Source organism: Archocentrus centrarchus, chromosome 9 (assembly GCF_007364275.1).
Source record: "Archocentrus centrarchus isolate MPI-CPG fArcCen1 chromosome 9, fArcCen1, whole genome shotgun sequence".
Taxonomy (NCBI): domain Eukaryota; kingdom Metazoa; phylum Chordata; class Actinopteri; order Cichliformes; family Cichlidae; genus Archocentrus; species Archocentrus centrarchus.
This window is the reverse complement of record NC_044354.1, coordinates 18,399,265-18,419,603: the sequence shown is the minus strand read 5'-3', so window position 1 is coordinate 18,419,603 and position 20,339 is coordinate 18,399,265. Positions and strand designations below refer to the sequence as shown.

The following is a 20,339-nucleotide window of genomic DNA, read 5'->3' as shown; positions in this document are numbered from 1 at the left end:
TCAGCACAAATATTGGTCATGTTTCCCAAAAATATTTTGAGTCTTTGTCGCTGGAAATCACAGGTAAGCAAATTAAATAAATGAAATTAACAGATTAACACAAAAGTGGCCATACATTTTGGGTGTGCCACAATAGGTTAAATGTTTTGTTAACCAAAAGTGCGGCCGAAGCAAATTTATATTCACGCATCTTCAGTTTACACAGTGACAAAGACAAAATGATGATCATCAGTTCATTTAAGGTGCGAGATAGATAACACTTTGATGGTCAAATGTGCCAGATTCACATGGGTTGAGCTCGAATGATGGTCAAGCACTACAGTAATCAGGAAAGCACACATACTGTAACACTAAACATGATAAAACACGCATGTTATTGTGCAAGTTTGTCTTTCCTGTTTTCAAGGTGACAGCTTTCAACTCTCTAAGCTCTTATCTGACCCACAAGAGTGAGCCGTAACTCACTCTGAACCCCCATGCTGTCCCACTAAATGTAAGTTATTGCCTGAACTTTGAGTGTTATCTGTATCATTATTTCATATCCCATGAATTCATAATGATATCATCTATATTCACCATATCAGCGACACTTCTCAGAGACAGGGAGGGATTTCCCTCAGTAGCGAGAACAATGTCTTCCATATCCAGATTTGTCATTCTGCATCTTCATGGTCTTGAGCCATCTTGTGGGAGCCCAGTTATCTGACATATAGATTATGCACATCTCTGCATGCATCTGTCTACATGCTCGCTCTCCACTGCACATAAGTATGTGCCTATTTTTAAAAGGGAGCACAATTATAGATGCATTCAAGTGTGAACAACAAGAAAAAAAAATGTGATAAAAATTGCAAATGCCTCATGAAATCAGAATGAAGCAATTAAATACCCCTAGAGGAACTGAATCATGCAATGTCAACAAGAAAAAAAAAAGTGTGAGGAGGATTTATCCATATTGGACTACTGTGGATAGACATAATGCGATGCCTCAATAAGGAGTCACGGTGCAAATTTAGCTTTTTTTTTAATTCAGTGTCTTTGCGGCTAATGTTTCTTTCTTGATTTCATGCCTTTTTGTTTTATTATAAATGTCTTCTTCCTTGCAAGCCTAATACTCAAGCAACTGTAGCCCTCATACAGTTTGTGAAACTAATCTTTGGTGAGAAATTATTGTTTGCTTCTCTGCTAAAATTAAGAGAAATTGCTCTGGTATTTGAAATAGATGCACGAAAAGCAAAAAAAGCATGCCATTTTGCAATGAAATATACACTTCCACTTAAAAAAACATTTGAGGAATTGTCTCCGGCAGCCACTGCAGCTCTAATTCAGGACAGTTTCTGGAAACTCGTGATGGTGGATGATGCTTTACAGTGTCCTCATAATGACAGTGACTTCATACTCGAGAGATGAGAATAAGCCTGGGCCGATATAGGCAGAATGAGGCTGATGTTGCCATTACAACAGCAAGCTGTTTTCCCTCTTGGATGAGAGCCTGGGCTGACAGTCAGACATCATTATGAGCCAGTGGCCTTGCAGTTTGTCACTGTCACAACCTCTAAATAGAGACTTTGTTTTCAAGATTTGTAAAGATTTATGACATTATGGGCACTATTTAGGCGATGATGCACAACAAAGTCATTTTGTGAAGCCACTTTGCAAAATGGCAGATTCTGCTGGTTGTGGGCTTAGCTATTTCCTCAGAGCATAAATATAATTTGAGACATTGCGCTTATTTTCTCCTTCAAATCTTTCTGTGAAGGGAACACAGATATCATATGAAGTGTTGAAATGAATGGTGACATTTTCATCACCATTGTTGAGTCCACCTTTGATCCCTATCCCTAAAAATCAGCATCAAATTTCTATGGGTTGTAGGAATAAAACCCCAGTGTCAGCCAAAAAACCGAATTGGCCTAGTGACCTTGCAAAATTCTTGAATAAAAGATTCCCTATGTGTTGGCTGCCTCGCTGCGATTGAAAACAGCAAAGGCATTTATTGTGCCTTCATAATTCTTTCCTTGATCAGTTGCAGTTGTAGCGTCCACTCCCCTCCAGCTGCATATTGAACAGAACTGTAAAGAATCCCTTATATAAAAAAAGAAAGATAGTCCTCATATAAGAGGGATATTATAAAACACAGATTGTTTCACTAAAGGGATGGGCTTTTACAGAAGGTCCTGTAGCACCACGTGGAATCAAAGACATACCACACAGCTCACGTGAGGTCCGTATAATTCCATATCCCGTGGACCAGGGGTTAAAGGAATATTGATGACTGTCCTGTAGGATGACATTAATTATGGTCCTCTATGACCGCACGCGTTCCAGGGAAAGTACTCACCAGCAGCGCCCTCTGCCGGCCCACGGGAGCTCCGCTTTATAAAGTGCTGCGATGCCTCGACACGCATGCAGTCAGTGGAAAAGAAGCGTTCCCTCCCTCCTTGAGCGCGCAGCTTTTTTGGGGGAAAACAGCGGTGGAAAAAAAAAAATCCAGTCAGCGTTTTGTAGCACTTTCAGATGACTTCTTCTACCTCGTTAGAGATATTGGCATAGCTATCACACATCATTTTGCGCCAGTTTAAGGACTGTTTTAGGGACAAATTGTCTACAAGGGGCAACTGGAGCGGGCAGCTCTTATAATGCGGAGAGATCAAGTCTCAGTAGTTTGTCGGCATGAACGCAGCGCAGACGGACCCTGAGTAACTGCTCTTATGGATTGACTGGTTCTTTGATTGGCATTTGATTTTTTTTTCCAGTGTCAGAGGATTCTTTTTTCTTTGTCGTGATTAGTCCATTATTCCGAAAAAAAAAATAAATAAATAAAAATTGTGGATTACTTTTTGGGAATCGAGGATATTTTCCGAGGTGCATGTTTATTTAAAATTTTGAATGAGGGTGTTTTACAGTTATCCTGCGCCTGGGTCAAGGATCCGGAGAGGGGAATTAATCTTTCAAAAGGTGGAAATATTAGTGTAATTCGACCCCAGCTCATCCTTCTTGTCCAAAATGAAGTCTATCACTGTGTGGATGTGCGTCTGCACCCTTGTTCTGCTCCCAGGTAAGAAGTTACATATAAGAATAACTCACAAGCTCTGCACATTTAGATAATAATATGTACACAACCGTGGCAGTAATTTTTTTGACATTTTACCATTTAAAAGAAAATGCTGGAGTTGTTTGGGGGTACCAGGCAAAACACCTTTTTGTTTAATCATGTACAGCAGGTGTCTGATGGGGTTTATGTTACATTTGGTTTGATTAGGCTGTGTTCGATTTTCACCCAAAGCTACAAACCGAACTTGGTCTATGCGAGTCAATCGCTTGTAGCCCACATAACGCACTCACAGCTTCCACAGTGAAAGAAGAGCTCGTTATTGTAAGGCGAAAACACAGCTTTCAGTCAATCAAAAAAAATATTTCTCATCTCAGTCAAGAATAAGAATTTTTTTAATTAAATTAAATTAATTTATTTTTGGGTTGGTTAGTTGGTTGAATATGACAGATTCCAGCACCACGACAAATCGTCATCATCATCATTATGGTCGCGTTTATCATCATCAGCATTTTCAGTATGTTTCCCAGACGTCTGCACTCGCGCTTAAATCACCTACCGAACAATCTGACTGACAGTCCCACAATAATTTTATCTTTAACTTTATGTGAGTCTTTTCTGACCCGTTGCTCTCTGGCTGATGTTGCACTCCCTCTCCTCCCCTGAGCTCAATGCACAAGCTCGCCACAAGGGGTCTCTCTTGTCATTTCACCAGAACTCCCTGTGCTAAGATTTGTGTGTGAAGGTGCGTTTCAATCTCCACTCTTGTCAAATGGCAACACTTGAGTTTTGCTCTATCACTGTTTACTCAGTGTAAGCTCATTTTCTGCTTACCTAGATGCAAATTAAGAGTAGTCATTGACATGATGTAATTAGATATCAGTGATTGAATATTCCTTTGGTTAGATTTAATAAGAATCTGAAATAAGAAGTCTGGTTTTCTTTTGCTGCATTAAGTGCACCAAACCTGTCTCAGTAAGCACCTAAATAACTGGCTATAAAGTAAATGAGACATAACAAAACACTGCATATTGGGGTATATGACCAATGTGGACAAGAGGAAAAAATAACTGTCTTGCTAAAAAAAAAAAAAAAAAAATGCCTGGGCAGGTATGGGCCTGTAATAGGCTGTGAATCCTGTTTGGTTCCCACATACAACTTGTTGCTCAATGGAACAAAATGGAATAGAAGATAAAGCATGCAGATGGATAGATAGACAGATACCTGCACACATAAAAACACTAAATCCCTCAGTTTCTGGGTCACCATTCCGTTTTTTACCACCACATCTATTTCTTTCTCTCCACATAGATGAGGCAAGTTCCTTGGATGTTCCCTCAGCTTTGTCTGTATCCTTGGCTAACGATGCTCCAGGATCTTCAAGCATCAAGTCTGGCCCTGGAGCTCAGCAAGAATGGGTGGACTGCATTCAGGCAAGTGAAATGTGTAACCAGGACCCTCAGTGCAGCTCTCGGTACAGAGTGATGCGCCAGTGCCTTGTGGGCAAGGAGAAGGATGCCATGCTAGATAGCAACAGGGAGTGCCAGGCTGCACTGGAAGTGCTGTTGGTTAGCCCTCTCTTTGACTGCCGTTGCAAGAGGGTCATGAAGAAGGAGCCACAGTGTCTGCAGATCTTCTGGTCTATCCACATGGGACGAGCTGAAGGTAGGCACATGGTTTCATGGTCTCATGAAATTCATATTCATATTCATCTAAAAATACTACTTCAAGTCATGAAGGTTCTTTGCAAAACTACATAGGTATTCATGGTGTTCATGTTAAAATAGCAGTTGGTTTCTCAGGTTTTTGTGTGCTAGGTTATAATCAACAATCCAGGTTCAATCCAGTGTCCCTCTTTCAATCCTTCTGTGTGAGCCTCATGCACAGCAAGATGCATGTAGATTGTAGCTGTTTATTGTTCTGTGGCAGATATGCAACATACTTTTATTGATAATAATGTATATGACTCACATTCTTGAGCATTCTGACATTTATTTTTTATGAGTCTTCTGACGTCAAGTGCCAGTATGTTTTCCAAGCAAAGACAAGAAGAATGTAACCACACCCACTGTTGATGCCCTATTCCCCAATGCCCTCTTATAGGGATACCCAGAAGCCCCTGATGAAAAATACTATATGCTTTCCTACTTTCCTCACGCTCTCAGATGTAATGGAGCTATAATGGGATTACATTAGGTGGACCTGTTATGGTAGACTTATTGGTTTTCACCTAAAGTGTTCCATTTTACCTTGTAATTACATTACAATCATATAGCACAGTGGTCCTTATGTGTCCACTTTTACAGGACATAAAATCACACTCAGCTGTTGTAGTGTTGCAACCATTTTCACATTTAAAGACTAGCCTCCTGGACTTATGACGTGAGGTAGCCTTAAGCTACATCTTTAAATTTGTGGCACACAAAAATAGAAAATAGGAACAAAACAAACCCCACACCAGAATTAGAAAATAGAGCGCCCTACCTACGACTTTCCCCTTTCAGTTCTAAGCCCTTCTGATCAGACAAGCACAAGCATATATAAAAAATAAGCCTTTGCTGACATCACTTGGGATTCAACCTCGCATCAGGAAAAAGTCCTCTGGTTTACCCATTTCACTACCACATCTTTTCTCCTGTGTGGTTATTTTAACTCTATATAGTCCTTTATATTACCTCAGTGGAACTGATTTGAACAGACCTGTGAAGTTTCCACCGCAGAATTAATTTCTTAAAGCATTAGAAGAGATGCTATAAGTGTGCAGTACCCTCATACCCTCTCAGACTATTTTACTTGCAATATGCTGAATGGTTATTATGTGTTTACTTTTCTTTTTTGGTCCAGTGACACCAAAAACACTTTTCTCATTCCTAATCAAGGCTAGAAAGCAAGCAGAGGTTTATATTAGGACAAATCTGACTGTTGTAGATGCAGCACCCTAGAGATCAGCCTAAAGGGGAACCCTAACCCAAGTGTGACATTTGTTAATACTTGTACATGTGATCAAAGTCTCTTTGACAGATCTCAAGTGACCATGTAAACATGGAGGACATAACGTACTCAGCTGTTTTGACAAGTGGGGTAATAGTGGAGAGTCTCTGAGCTTTGAGCATTTTGGGCTTTTGTGTGGTGATCTGTGAAGTGATTCGCCAGGCTGACTGCTCATAGCGCCAGCTACACTTCATCAGACTTGTGGCAGCAGAGGGTCTCTGACACGAGTTCAAGGGAAATGTGATGACACGGATGCTCCGCAGGCCCTGTGTCTCCCTTCCAGTCTTTCTCTCTTTTTCTAAATGTAATGATCTTTCTATCTCCCACTGTGCCTCATTTGCACCCACCTTCTCCTTTTCCCCAACAAATAGCTACATCAATCAAAGGGTTTGAATGCATCGTGTAAGTTGTCTGACTGTCAGGAATGCAGACCTCTTGCGCCTGCTGTATGTCCTTCATAGAGCATGCGTTTCTGAAGACTACTTTCAGCTTTGTCCCGTTTTGGTCCTGTCGCCCTTGGAGATAAAACCTGTTTTAACACAAACGAAAAGCTCTTACAGTGGAGCTTTAATCTAATCACGATCCATTGTGCAGTCAAGCAGGCTTTTGTTAACTGGAAACAATCTGTGTACAACATCCATCTCTGGAAACAAACACGAAAAGCTGAATCCCAGCAGACCCTCATGAAGTGGTGCTAAACCACTTAAAACTGCATGGATAAAACAAGATGGTTTTGATGTCATGTAGCCTATAGTGTTATGTTAGCTTTGGAAGATTTCTTTGCTGCGTTACTGTAGAAAAACAATTGAACATTTTAATAGATGAGTAGTAGGATTCAAAGAGGTGGCACTAGAAAAGGTCAAAGGATATGAATGGCCAACAGGAAGACACATGAGATTTTTTAAAATGCTATATAATTTTTACCAGTCCCGTCGCCAGATCTCAGTCTTAAGTGGGGCTTATGAAATCCAACAGGGGGGCACCACTATTATTAGCTTGATTAGTGATCTGGCTTGGGTGCTCGGGCCAGGGCGGGCCCAAGCGTATCAGTGGGCTGGCACGGCCCCCTAGGGCCCACCCATAGCGACAGGTCTGATTTTTACTGATATGATAGGCATGGATATGTCATGGAAAATGTATTTTATACTTTGCTATGACACTGAGGCGAATATATGTAATGTAGAAAGTTTAGGTAGCCATAAAGAAATGTCACTCTAGTTAGAATTTGCTGTGTTTTGCATGAACTATGTTGGCCAGGGGCAAGAACTTGGCCTGTAGTCTTGAGAGCTAAATCATTTTGTCGGTGAAGAGAAAGCTGATGAGGACCAAGGATGGACTGGGATTGATACAATCCCCTTTCACAAACAGTGCACAGATACTCCACTGCCTCAGGCAAGGTTAACCCACTGTTCCAGCTTTCTGGGAGTAAAGACTTGTCCTTCTCAATAGAGGTGTGTGTATATATATATATATATATATATATATATATATATAAATTTTAACTTAAATTTGTGGTTTTAAGCCACCCCATCCCAATACCTGTCAGTTGTTTGGTCCACTGCCTAGCATCTGTGAACCCTTACACACTTTAGACCTCCATATGAGTGTCTGTAAAGTAATCTCTGGAATGTGTTTAGCAGTCACTGATCTCCAGTAATCAGCTGCTTTGCAAAGGTTAACTTGAGACAAGGAACTTTTTTCTTCTCCTGCTCAAAAGAATAAAACACATTTACAATTGTAACCCGAAAGCATTTTGTTCACTCTGCTGAATCAGCTGCATCTCCTAATGCTTGTAAATGTCTTGAACAGTAATGTTTTATCTTTTGTAGATGGTAACAGTGTTATTGCCTAAATTGACTATCAGTGAATTGATACCACCAGCAGGTTCTCTGATATGAAAGCTTTTTTTCCATCTTTACACTGCTATGCAAAAGTCTTGAGTTACCCCTCATTTCTTTTGCTGGGAAAATGAAAAATAGGTGTAGTGATTTATTGAAAAATGCAAACATACATGGGAATACAGTATATAAAGCAAAAACAGAGTTTGTGCTATTCTAATGAGCTTGAAAGCCAATATTTGGTATTTCTAACCTTTATTCTTCATCATAGCCCGAACTCTCTTAGGCAGCTTTCTTGTCATTTCTTTAAGTAGTCTTCAGAGATAGTTTTCCAGGTTTCTTGAAGGACATCCAACCCTCTTATTTGGATGTTGGCTGCCTTTTGTTCTGTTCTCTGTCAAGATGATCCCACACTGCTTCAGAAATGTTGAGGTCCAGGCTCTGGGGAGGCCAACGCATGACTTATAGTGTTCTTGTGTGTGTTTTTCTGTCTAGGTTTTCCACTGGTAGTATGTTTGGGATCATTGTCATGCCAAATCAGAAGTTTTCCAGGTGGTATTGCATAGTGGATCAATGTCTGATGGTATTTTTCAGTTCATAATTCTAACAAGTTTGACAACATCCTTAACACCACTGGCTGGAATGCAGCCCCAAACCATAACAGAGCCTCCACCAGGTTTACAGATGGCTGTAGACAATCACTGTTGTACCTCTCTTCTGCTCTCCTTCATACATATTGACAACAATTTGAACCAAAAATTTCAAATTTGGATTAATCACTCCATAAGACCCATTGCCACTGATCTTCAGTGCAGTTCTTGTGTAATTTGGCATACTTCAGACCTTTTCTACCTGTTTCCCTTACTTTAGAATGGCTTCTTGACCAGCACTGAAACCATTTCTGATGAGGCATTAATGAACAGTAGATGGATCAACTGAAGGTTCTGATGCATCTCTCAAGTCCTGTCATTTTATGCCTGTCAAACTGTGTTATCTTTGGCATTGTCATAGATTCGGCTAAAGAAATGGGAATACATTATATGTTTTTGTGAGAGGCTGCTGGTAACAAAGCATCTAAGAATACAATTTAAAATTTGTTCTTTGCTAACTTGTCTGTTATGTGTAGACACAACACTGGTTCATCCCTTGAGTGAGGTGAATTTTTTATGCTTGAATGATTCATGGGTCAGTGTTAAATGGCTTAGAAAAAAAAACATTGCTATGAAAAAGATCAATGATGCTCAAGACCACTTTAAAAAATTACAAGAAAGCAAGAATGTCTGGCTCCTTTGAAGCAAAATATCAAGAAATAAGTCAAGACTTTCCGCTCTGTGGGTGGTCTTTGTTTGTCCTCCAAACTCAGGTCCTCTACCAGAGGCCTTGGTTATCACATTCCATGTATGCCTTCCCTGCTAGCATCTTGCACCCTGCTGTTATGTGCTGGATTGTCTCAGGGGCATCCCTGCAGAGCCGGCACCCGGGGTCTTGCCTGGTGTGGTAGACCCCAGCCTCTACAGATCTTGGGCTTAGAGCCATGATTAGTGCCTCTGTGGTGTCCGACAGTCCAGCTTTGTCCAGCCATTTATAGGAATTTTCAATATCAACCACTTTTCTATCTGCCAGTGGTAACTGCAATGCAGGAGCCTGTCCTTCCATGATGGTTCCTGTCCTTGCTTCTCTATTCACTAAGCATACGATCAGTTGTGGCCATCTTCCTGATGTTCTCATGGATGTTTGTTGTTCATCCAGTATAGTGGTTCTAACACTCACTAGTCCTCGGCCTCCTTCCTTCCACTTAACAGACAGTTTTAGGATGCTGGATTTGAGGTGACACCCTCCATGCATGGTAAGGAGCATTCTTGTCTTGATGTCAGTGGCTGCTATCTCCTCCTTTGGCCTGCTTATTATCCCAGTAGGGTATCCAGGGTTCTAGCCAGCGGTTGATCCCCTGGCACTTTGCTTTACTGAGGTGGCATCACGCCAGGCTGAGAATTTCAGCAGTTAGCTACCAGAACTGATCGCTATCGTAACAGTTCGCTAGAGCCGCGACCTTTAGCATTACCAAGTGGTTGTTCGGTACATTCGTCAGTACTGAGAGGAGACCCCCACCCTCCCACCCCCAGTTGTATGTTCAGTACCGCTGGTAGTGTAATCCCCTCAGTTCTGACTGCCTTCCCTCTCTTTGTTAACATCCGACTACACTTCTCCAGTCCAACTGACATTTTGATATCATTGCTATAGATCCTAGTGGTGTGGATCAGTGAATTAATGTCTTGTTCACTCCTGGCATACAGCTTGATATTGTCCATGTCGAGGAGATGGACACATAGTTGGTATCCGTAGCTAGTTTTGTTAATGATCTGGCCATGGGGATTCAGCAGAACGGCATGGGGACAGAGCATCTCCTTGGTAAATCCCCAACTTGATGGTGAATTGTGCAATTGGTTTGAAGTTGGCCTCTAGTGTTGTTCTCCACATCCCCACTGAGTTCCCGATAAAGGCTCTTAGGGCCCTGTTGATCTTGTATAGTTCTAGACATTCCAGAATACACATCTGAGGCATCGAGTCATAGGCTTTCTTGAACTCAATCCAGGTCGTTGGTGAGTCTGGTCTTACAGTCTCAAGTGACTGCTCTCTCTTCCAGTAGGTGGTGCTTTGCTCCTTTGGTGTTTCTGCTAATTCATTTCTGGGCCCTGATTATGTTTTGAGCCATGTGTCTGTTCATCTTAGCCACTATTGCACCTGACAGGAACTTCTATATTGGGCTGAGGCAGGTTATTGGCTGGTAGTTGGATGGGACTGGTGCCTTCTGGGATCCTTGGGGATCAGGACTGTCTGGCTTTCAGTTAGCCATTCCAGGTGCATCTCATCCATTAGCAGCTGGTTCATTTGTGCTACCAGATACTCATGGAGTGCAGTTAGCTTCTTTAGCTAGGAGGTGTAGATCATGCCAGGGCCTGGTGCTGTCCAGCTTTTCATATTTGAGACTCTTGCTTGGATTATTTTCACTGCCCTGATAAATTAGTATTGGCATCAGTGTAAAGAATGTAGATCTTTCACACTGTTTGTTTTAAATAAGTCTCTTGGAGTACTGATAGTGTTTTGGGCTTTGATTACTTGCTACATTTGGTTCCACAACTGTCTATAACTTGATTGAAGATGATTTAGTTTGTTTATTTGTGTTTTTTATTAAAATAAATAATCTTGTATAGTACAACTGCTGCAGATTCAGATATTAGATTACTGATAAATATTTAATGACTTCCTAAATGTATCAGAAAAATATAATTACAAGGCAGATTTATACTGAAACCATGTTTATGATGGGTCCTAAAACAGACTGTGATATCAGTAATCACATCATATTTAGGGAACAACATAACTGGCCCCAAAACAAGAAACAGTTATGTTGTTTCTTGTTTTAGGTAAGTTATTCAGTTGTCTGCATAAAGTGTGAAATGTACTCATGCAAAGCAATCAAAAAGACCCTGATTTGTGTTGGAGAAAACAAGTTTTCCCACCAGGTGTCATTTTTTTTCATCACTGACAATCAAAGCCATCAAACATTTTTGTTGATCTGGGTTGAGGAAGGAATCCTGGAAATCCAGACGGTAGCCAGTGTTAGTGCTTTTTGTCTAATAAGTGATTGATATTTGATGTTTGTTGTTCAAACACTGAAATGTATGTGCGTGGTGATATTTTTTTATAATAATGATGTAGACTCACTGACAAAGAAAAAAGAACGAAAGAAAAAAAGAAAGAAAAGAAAAGAAAGAAAACACCAGCTGCTATGTTTTTACATTGGTTTCATTGAGGACAAAAAGGGAATATTGGTTCTTTTATTGTATTAAGAGGTTGTTTATATATATATATATATATATACGACCTCAGACACCTGTCCCCCCTGTTTGTTTTTGTTGTGTGTATTTCTCTTGGATGGGTCTTCTTGAATCTTGAATCTTGAATCTTAATAAAAGAAATAAATTCATTTAACTTGATCTGCTGAAAAAGTTGGAGCCACTCATTCTCATGAATTAAATAGAATTAAAAATGAATTATTGAAGTTCTAACTCAGTTGTTTTGAGTACACTTAAATTTGTTGAGTATTTTAAGTTGTGGTAATATAGTTCCAGTAAGTTCCACTGACTCATTTTCTTGGAGTTTACCTTATATCATTACAAAAAATGCAAACACCACTTCATCTTTCATCTTTCAATTGTTGTTTCTATTTTCAGTATTTAATCACATACCAAATATGTATGCAATTAATTGTTAATGATTCCCCAAAGTGTAGAGATTTGATATTGGTCATATCAAAAAGATAGAATAATTAATTAAATCAGTAACTGTTAAATAAGTTGATTCACAGAAAATTCACTATTTTTACAAATTTTTGTATAAGTACATTTGTAGATTTAAAAAAAAGAGGCTCATGAGCACCTGGGTGGCTCAAGGGAAGAGCAGGTGACCATGCGTGCCACACGGCGGTGCCGACGGGGCAGATTTGCAATGTATCCTGTGTGACTTTTTTATATATATATATATATATATATATATATATATATATATATAATCAGTAACTGTAATGGCTGGCTTCTGCTGCTGTTTATTGCAGGCTGATGATGTAATGTTCACGTTTTAAACCTCAGTGTTAAACTGTGTGACATGTACCCTTCGCACTTCTCTTCCTGGTTAGCTCTTTCATGGCCCTGTCAGCCTTCAAACTGAAAATGTCAATGTATTTGAAAGTATATCCAGAGACTGAAAGTTGACCGAGTCAACCCAGACTCACCATAAAATATCCTGATGGAAATGCCATCAAGCTGAAGTATGTTCTGTGTCCATGAGATGTGACTGTAAATTACAAACCAAGTGAGTGTGACCAGCGTTTCAAAGTTGACAATGCGTGTTAAAAAGTGCACCGATGCCGAGAAAACATACAAAGCACCTCAACAAAGTGACAGCAACATGATTCATAACCGTCATCTGGTGCTGCTTGATGTGTCTTCTTGAAATAAAAGCACACTGACACATCTCAGCAGGTGTTTAACTACACTTCTGAAACATTTTACATTTCATGCCATGTCCTTACCCTTGTGAATGTGGTTGACTAACAGGGCCATGAAATTATAATGTAAGGCCAGATTTTCTTCTTGATTACTATTATGCTGGTGTTCTGCCCTGTTTGTCTTAAAGCCCTGAACTAAAGGGTGTTATAATGCCAATCTTTTAATCATCAGTAATAGCGTAAATGGTGTCATTGCAACTGAATTCAGTGCATCAATGCAACCATCCTTAATGAATATTGGATGGATTCTGCTCTGGGCCTGTGTCAGTGTAAGGCAACTGAGTCTGTGCAGGACTTTTGAATATATAAAAGAAGTAATTAAGAAAGAAATTAGCTGCCACACACAGAAATATTGTATAGGTGGCTCTCGAGTATGCTCTGGGGTTCGTGTGAATATTGCACAATTGAATATTTAAACAATAAGTTCCATACCTCTAACATGCACATTTTTTTTTCAGCTTCAGCTATAAAATCACACCCCGGCTCTCAAAGCAGGAACTTTTGTGAATACCATTCAGAGCAATTTAATTAGCTAACTTTAACTTCAGTGAGAGTAAGGAGGACTCCATTAGTTTTTTCCAGCTCATTGTGAGAGGAGTCTTTACATGAAATGACGAGAATGCCACAGTTTTGTGGAATGATTTATTTTCTCCACTTTTATGAACGTCAGCATTGCAAAGGTCACTTGCTTAATATGTCTCTACATCATTCTAATGCCACAGGGCGGCCCCTAATGCTGTGGGATGTTACTTGAAATGGACAATGTAAGGATGCTGTGGACATCATGATAGACTCAGGCAGGGAAGAGGAGTAATGGAGAGAGAAAGCAAGAAGACAGGAGGTGAGGGCAAGAAGTGAAGACAGGATGGTAGATAAATAATGAGGGAGCAAGGAAACTTAAGAGAGAGATGGAGAAGGAGTGAGAAGAAGAAAGAGAGAGTCATGGGGGGGTGCTACTGAGGAAAGGGGGGTTGCAAAAGTACACAGTATTCCTGGGTGAAACCATCATTACTATGAGCAATGGTAGCAGTCACTGGCCATTACCTTAGCCATCCACTGTCATAAGCAGAACATTTTTCCAGCCTGCCCTGCATGTCAGGGGATAGGGGGAGCAGGCTCTTGCATGCTGAATGTGTCCTCTCTGCTTTCTCCCTCCCTGTGCTGGAGACCCGTACAGTACTCACTTGGTAGCTGCTTCATCATCAGAGGAAGGGACCTGTCGATAGACCTTGTGTGTGATCAATATGGTCTTTCAGAGCTTTCCCTCCTTGTCCTTTTCATCCTTCCTTCTCCCCTGCCATCCTTCATCCCAAAATGTGAAAGGGGTCAGTGAAATAGGATGACAAAACAGGCACTGTTTGTCCTGGTAAATCTGTCTAATGATTTTCTATACTGTAAGGTGAACTGCCCGAAATTGCTCCCATTCACTATGAGGCTGGTGTAGAGTGTGACAGTGCAGCTGAAATGAAGGCCAGGTAGTGGGGTTTAGATTAGCCTTTTATAGCGAAGTGAGTTCTCAGGTTCTCTATCAGAAGCGGGAGTGAGTGGCGGGCCTTTCTGCTCTTTGAATACTGTCATGATGTGGGCATTAAGACTCACTCCTGCAAAAAGGTTCACAGAGGTGCTGAATGGATGCGCATCATAGAAGTCAACTGTGAGGTGCGGTGGCCTCTTTTTTCTCTCTATCAATCTCCTTTAACGCTGCATCATAAAATAGCTACTTGCTTTTTCTGTCTTCCATATGAGCAATTCAAAGCAGGAAAAACAAGTCACATTTTATATAGTCATACCTTACTTAGTAACCAAATTATCTATACAGAAGCTTTACAGTAAGTATTTAAGTTGCTTCATATTGACTGTTTAAGTCTTATTGTCACTTAAAATGTGTATAAGCTAGTAGTGGCATATGTATAAACTAAAGATCGCTGCTTTTGCCTCTCAATATTCAATATTTAACACCTGTGTATAACACCTTTTTATTAAAATTGTATTCATGTAGCCAAAGGGAAGGGTGAAAATTTCAGCTCTTCTTTATTTATTTATTTTTTTAGCTGGTGTTACCCAACATGCCACGCTGGATTGAAACTGTGACTTGAAGTATTATTCTGAGCTAATCCAATATTCCATTTGTATGGTTTGAAATTGAGTTTAAAATGTCAATATCACTTCAAAAGCTGAGCTGTTAACAGAATATATACTTCAGCTTGTGTTTTGTTAAGTGCAATTAAAAAAAAATGGTTTGTGGTACGACTTGTCTTTGTGGAGATGAGCACATAAGGAGAGGAATTTGAAAGGACACATTAATGCACTTTATCCTAACGTGATAATAAAATTGTTTTCTTTTATTCTTTTATACAAGTCTTCTTTAAGATATGATTTAAAAGGCTGGCAAGGCTAAACTCCACAGACAGCTCATTTACAAACTTTTCAAGCTCTGACAGCAAAAGCTTGGTTACATGCAAGCTGAGTTTGTGCAGCAGCCTGCAGAGCTCTGCAGAAGACATCCAGCTGTGCTCCAGGCCGTTCTTTTTTGTAATTAGTCCAAGACATCGTTTTGTGATATATTCTTATTATATGAGTGTGAGACAATATGTATCAGGCGTATATGGGCATTTCCTGCATCACATACAGGGAACAAGCTGAAAATGAATGAATATTAAATTGATGAACAATCAGTATAGGGCACCTTTAAAAACAGATGGTGAATGATAGTTATGTAAAGCTGACTTTGCTTCCAGCCATAAACCATTTGCCAGGAATGTTACAAAAAAATCCATAGGATAGTTTCCACCTCAGGAGTTCAGCTTTATTGATAATGCATATGAAAAGAATGCACAATGGTGCCTAATGTCTTTATAAGACCCCTTATGGCAAATAACAGCCCTGTGACTCCACCAAAAGACGTTATTTTTCTCATGCTGTAACTAGGGAAGGGCCTGATTGTCTGTCTGAGCTGTTCGGTCATGCTCCATACTGTCAGAGCAAATGAAGTCAAACGGAGGCTTAATTACAGCGATAACTTGTTGCCCTGCGGCTAAAAAACATCTGATCACTAAACAGCTGGGAAGAATTTTCTATTACTTGATGAATGCATAATTGGGTCCAGGGTGACTGTCAAAGAGCAGTTTTTTTTAAGTACAACAAGGCCTCCTGCTGTGGGATTTCTCACATCCTAAGGGTTTGTGTGAGATTATGGTGTGTTTTGCACTTTTATGATTTAGTGTGGGTTGTACTATCCATTAGCTACAGCTGCTGTTGTGGTTTCATATTATTCTTCCACCAAGGCAAAAGCTGAGTTGGATGTATGTGATCAGGTGCCATCTGTCTGTCTCTTTGTTCCTAGCAAGATTACACAAACCTGCCAACGTGAATTTAAGGAACCTTGGTGAAGATCCTACTAAATTCTGCTATGCATTCAGATCAAATGCACAATGGGGTATTGACCTTGGTGGATGATCTCAGTGTCTAGTTGTTCATAGGATCACCACAGTACACACTGTACAGGCAGACTTCCTGTAAAATGTAACATGCCTAACATGGTTTGATTCTCAACTGAGTGTGAAGCTTTCCTACAGTGTACGAAGCCGCCTGAGCAAAATGGTAGGCAGCCTAGTAAGTTGTTATGCTGTGGCAAAAGATAGGACATGCCTCTTTCCAGTTGGCGCTGTACAGAACAAACTGTTCTTGGTCCACTCGAAGAAGCATTGCATTTTTCCATCCAGTATTTCCATCTTTTTTAAAAATACACAATAGCGATGGGTGCTGCTGAAAAAAGACATGGAAGGATGGTAAAGGTGGTTGTTTGCTGCGTAGGTGGCAGTCTTGAACTCTTGAAAGGCTTCAAAGCATTATAGCTTTTGAAGGTAATTGTTGTAATTAGACATACTGAGAGATCTCGGGTCCTGCAACCTCTTGAGTCCCTCTGTCTTGATAGAAATTTAAGGACAAGAATGAACAGAGTTGTGAGTAATGCAACTATGAATAAAAAATCTATCTATCTATCTATCTATCTATCTATCTATCTATCTATCTATCTATCTATCTATCTATCTATCTATCTATCTATCTATCTATCTATCTATCTATCGAGTGTGTGTGTGCACACCAACTTTGAGGATTTAGGTAGTTTAGTCGATGAAAGGTTTTTCTGCCTCTGATTGTGTTACTTCTTTCTCCCTCTGCAATTTTGTTCCTTTGTGTATCTTTTCTTTTCTGTTCTTTGTGTCTCTCTCCCCAGGACTTTTTTCCTTTCTCTCAAACAAATGTGAAATCCTGAACTGAGCTACATGTCAATAACTGTGTGTGCTCAAAAAGTGGCTAGCTGAGCTGCTCCTTCTTGTTATGATAAAGAGGGGTCATGTAGAAGTACGCATAAAGCAACGACTCTGCAGATATGCGCTGGTCTGAGGTGGGGTGGTCTTTATTCCATGGACAAATGGGGAAAATTCCCTTTAGTAATTCAGTTTTTCACTGTTATTAAAATCTAGCTACTCTGTGTGCAGGTGCACATATTTGCTTATGTGAGCTTTAATAAATCCATCTTTCTTACCCTTGTATATTGCCACATAGGCAGTGTTATTATGCCTCTATTGCTGTCTGCTGATGATTATTATCCATCAATCTATCTATTTTCTTCCACTTATCCACTTGTCTGTGGTGGAGGTTGGGGGGTGGGGGTGTACACCCTGGACAGGTTGCCAGTCCATCACAGGGCTAACACAGAGAGACAGACAACCATTAACGCTCACATTCACACCTAAGGCCAATTTAAAATTTCTAGTTGAACTAACATGCATGTCTTTGGATTGTGGGAGGAAGCCAGAGGACAGGGAAAACATGGCTCCAGTCTGCAAACACAGACAGTTCCCAGGCAGCTGGCAGATTTGAACCCAGGACCTTGTTGCTGTGATGCAACAGTGCTAACCACTGCATCAGTTTACCATCCTGGTTACCATGATCATAATTATTATTTGCTTATTGCTTATTATTAGTTGCTCCTGTATAAAGGAAAGATGAATACCTCAGTACTAGCAAAAACACACATGCACACACAGACTTTCTACAATAGCCTTACCTATTATCACAGCAGTTAGCGGAAAACATTTTATCAGCTTGCATCACATTTTTCTGAAATGCTCGAGGAGCATGTTAATAAACAAAATGCACCGTATCTGTTGATTGGATCTACTGATTGGTTGTCCTGGAAGCGTAGTCTTTCACCAACAGGTTACGGATTTTCTCATTTGTAGCAGCAGGCCCCCAAGCCTTCCTCATAACACCCTCACTGTGTTTCTGTTAGGATCCGAATGCAAAGCTATTACACACTGGAGGGTTTGTCTCAATCACACTGAATGGCTATGAATTTTAAATGTGGGATTAGGGCCTACAGAGAAGCAGGCACATGGGAGAGACTCAGTCAGTTGAGTGCTAATTTTATTTTTTGTTTTTTTCATTTTGAATTGTTCTTTGTTTGTTTGTTTAGTTTTTTCATACAAAGAGTTCACACAACGCATTGTTAACAGGGGACGATGCATTGCTTCTGTTTTAGTCCTTCAACTGCTCCCCCAAATCAAACCACAGCAGGCGCAAATGCTCCAAAAGCAAATAATCTGATGATGGCATACATCCTGTTTTCCTGTTGTGGAGAATCAGATAATTTATTAAGTGAAAATTAAAACAGCAGCTGATGCATTCTTCCAAGAAAAATGCCCTTTATTGCAGAGGAGCTGAAGCATTGCGCCACACCCACTGGGGGGAATGACCGAAGATACAGATCTTTTTTATACTAATATTCACATCAAGTAAACATTCATGAAGCTTGGAAGCAATTTCTCATTATCTTATGATATTTACTACACAGCAGTTTCCCTTATCTTAGAGGATCTCAAAATTATGGGAACATGTTCTTGGCAGTTGGGCACAGTAACATTTGTTTTTATTAACTCTATATATCATATTCATTGATGAGGATAGAAAACATGTTCACAGTGGGAATGAACTGTGAATGTATTATTGCGTAACTAAACTTGTCTGCTGTTGTTTATTGGATTGGATGATTGAAGTCTGAAGAAACAAGACATGTTGGCTATTTAACTATTTATTTATTTAACAAACAGGGGCCTCAGCAGCATGTGGAAGAACCATACACAGCCACAACAGCCTGGCACCTCCTCCTCATGCTGGTCACCAGCTTGGTCACACAGCACTGTGGGATGGCATCCCATTCTTTAACCAGCATTTGTCGCAAGTCAGCCTATGTAGTTGTGTTGGTCACTCTGGCACAAACAGCACGCCCAAACTGATCCCACAAGTGTTCAGTGGGGTTGAGGTCAGGACTGCAAGCAGGCCACTCCATCCTATCCGCTCCCAGATTATGGAGGTAGTCTCATATAGACCTGCTCTGTGGGGGCGAGTGTTGCCATCTTGGAGGATAGTTTGGTCCCAGACTGTTGAGGTATGGGATTGTCGCTGGTTGCAAAATCCTATCTTGGTATCTCTCTGCATTGAGATTGCTTTCAGTGATGATGAGCCTGATGTCAGCATCTGGGGTACCAGAAGCTCAAAACAAGAGTCAGTAGCAGAATAAGCTGTTTGGCATTGGCAGAGAAGATTTGTCATGAGGTTTTTTTATGGACGCGACGCACATACTCCAGTCTGGTGCTCAACCCACAAATGTATTTTCCTTACAAATGTGGCATCATTTAAGAGGAAGTAAACAGGTCTTCCAACAGTATAAGGTTTATTGTCAGGAAGCATTGTAACATACATCCATTTTTTTCCACTTTTCTGCATAACCCCAATGATTGCATGTCTTTGCATGCAGACATGGGGAGAACATGCGTCTAGTTGGTGGATTTGAACCCAGGACCTGTTGCTGTGAGGCAACAGTGCTAATCACCATGCCACTGTGCTGCCCCAACCTTGTTACAAAAAAGAAATAATCAACCAAACATAAATTTCCTTATCTTGTGTGCTAAGTTTATGTGTGAACCATTAAAGGTGTTTTTATGGATTCAATTTTGCTTTGTTTTGTATTTTGTGTTACTAGGGCAACAATATATTCCTATATACTGAATATTTCTCTGATGATTCAGTTAAGTGTAGATCAGTGATACAATTGAGTGATAATCTTTTTTTTTATCTTTACTGTTGTTTTAGATGAAGACATGGATGACTTATCGCCGTATGAACCTGTCGCACCCAACTGGCACCCTGACACAAGTCGCTTGGCTTCTATCTCTTCAGGTATCACAGGTTTGATCCTCACAAAACCATCAATTTACGATATATAGAGATTTCAGTTTTTCTGGCTGATTCTGTTTTTTTTTTTTCCTTAAGCATGACCTGCCGATACCAGTTTTGCTGATTATGATTTTCTTTTGAAGAACTG

General features: G+C 40.2%; 1 protein-coding gene across 2 annotated transcripts in view; it reads left to right on the top strand.

Annotated features, from left to right (window-relative positions):
• The first annotated feature begins 2,423 nt into the window (after window positions 1-2,423).
• The window catches only part of LOC115785593 (GDNF family receptor alpha-2-like), a 66,623-nt gene continuing 48,707 nt past the window's right edge, over window positions 2,424-20,339 (top strand). The window contains exons 1-3 of one of the 2 annotated variants that reach the window (XM_030737342.1): window positions 2,424-3,058; window positions 4,364-4,717; window positions 20,108-20,194. In XM_030737342.1, the coding sequence (XP_030593202.1) occupies window positions 3,007-3,058; window positions 4,364-4,717; window positions 20,108-20,194 (493 nt within the window). In that variant the 5' untranslated portion in view covers window positions 2,424-3,006. Of the gene's footprint in view, window positions 3,059-4,363; window positions 4,718-20,107; window positions 20,204-20,339 lie in introns of both variants that reach the window. The other variant, XM_030737341.1, reaches the window with a different exon arrangement.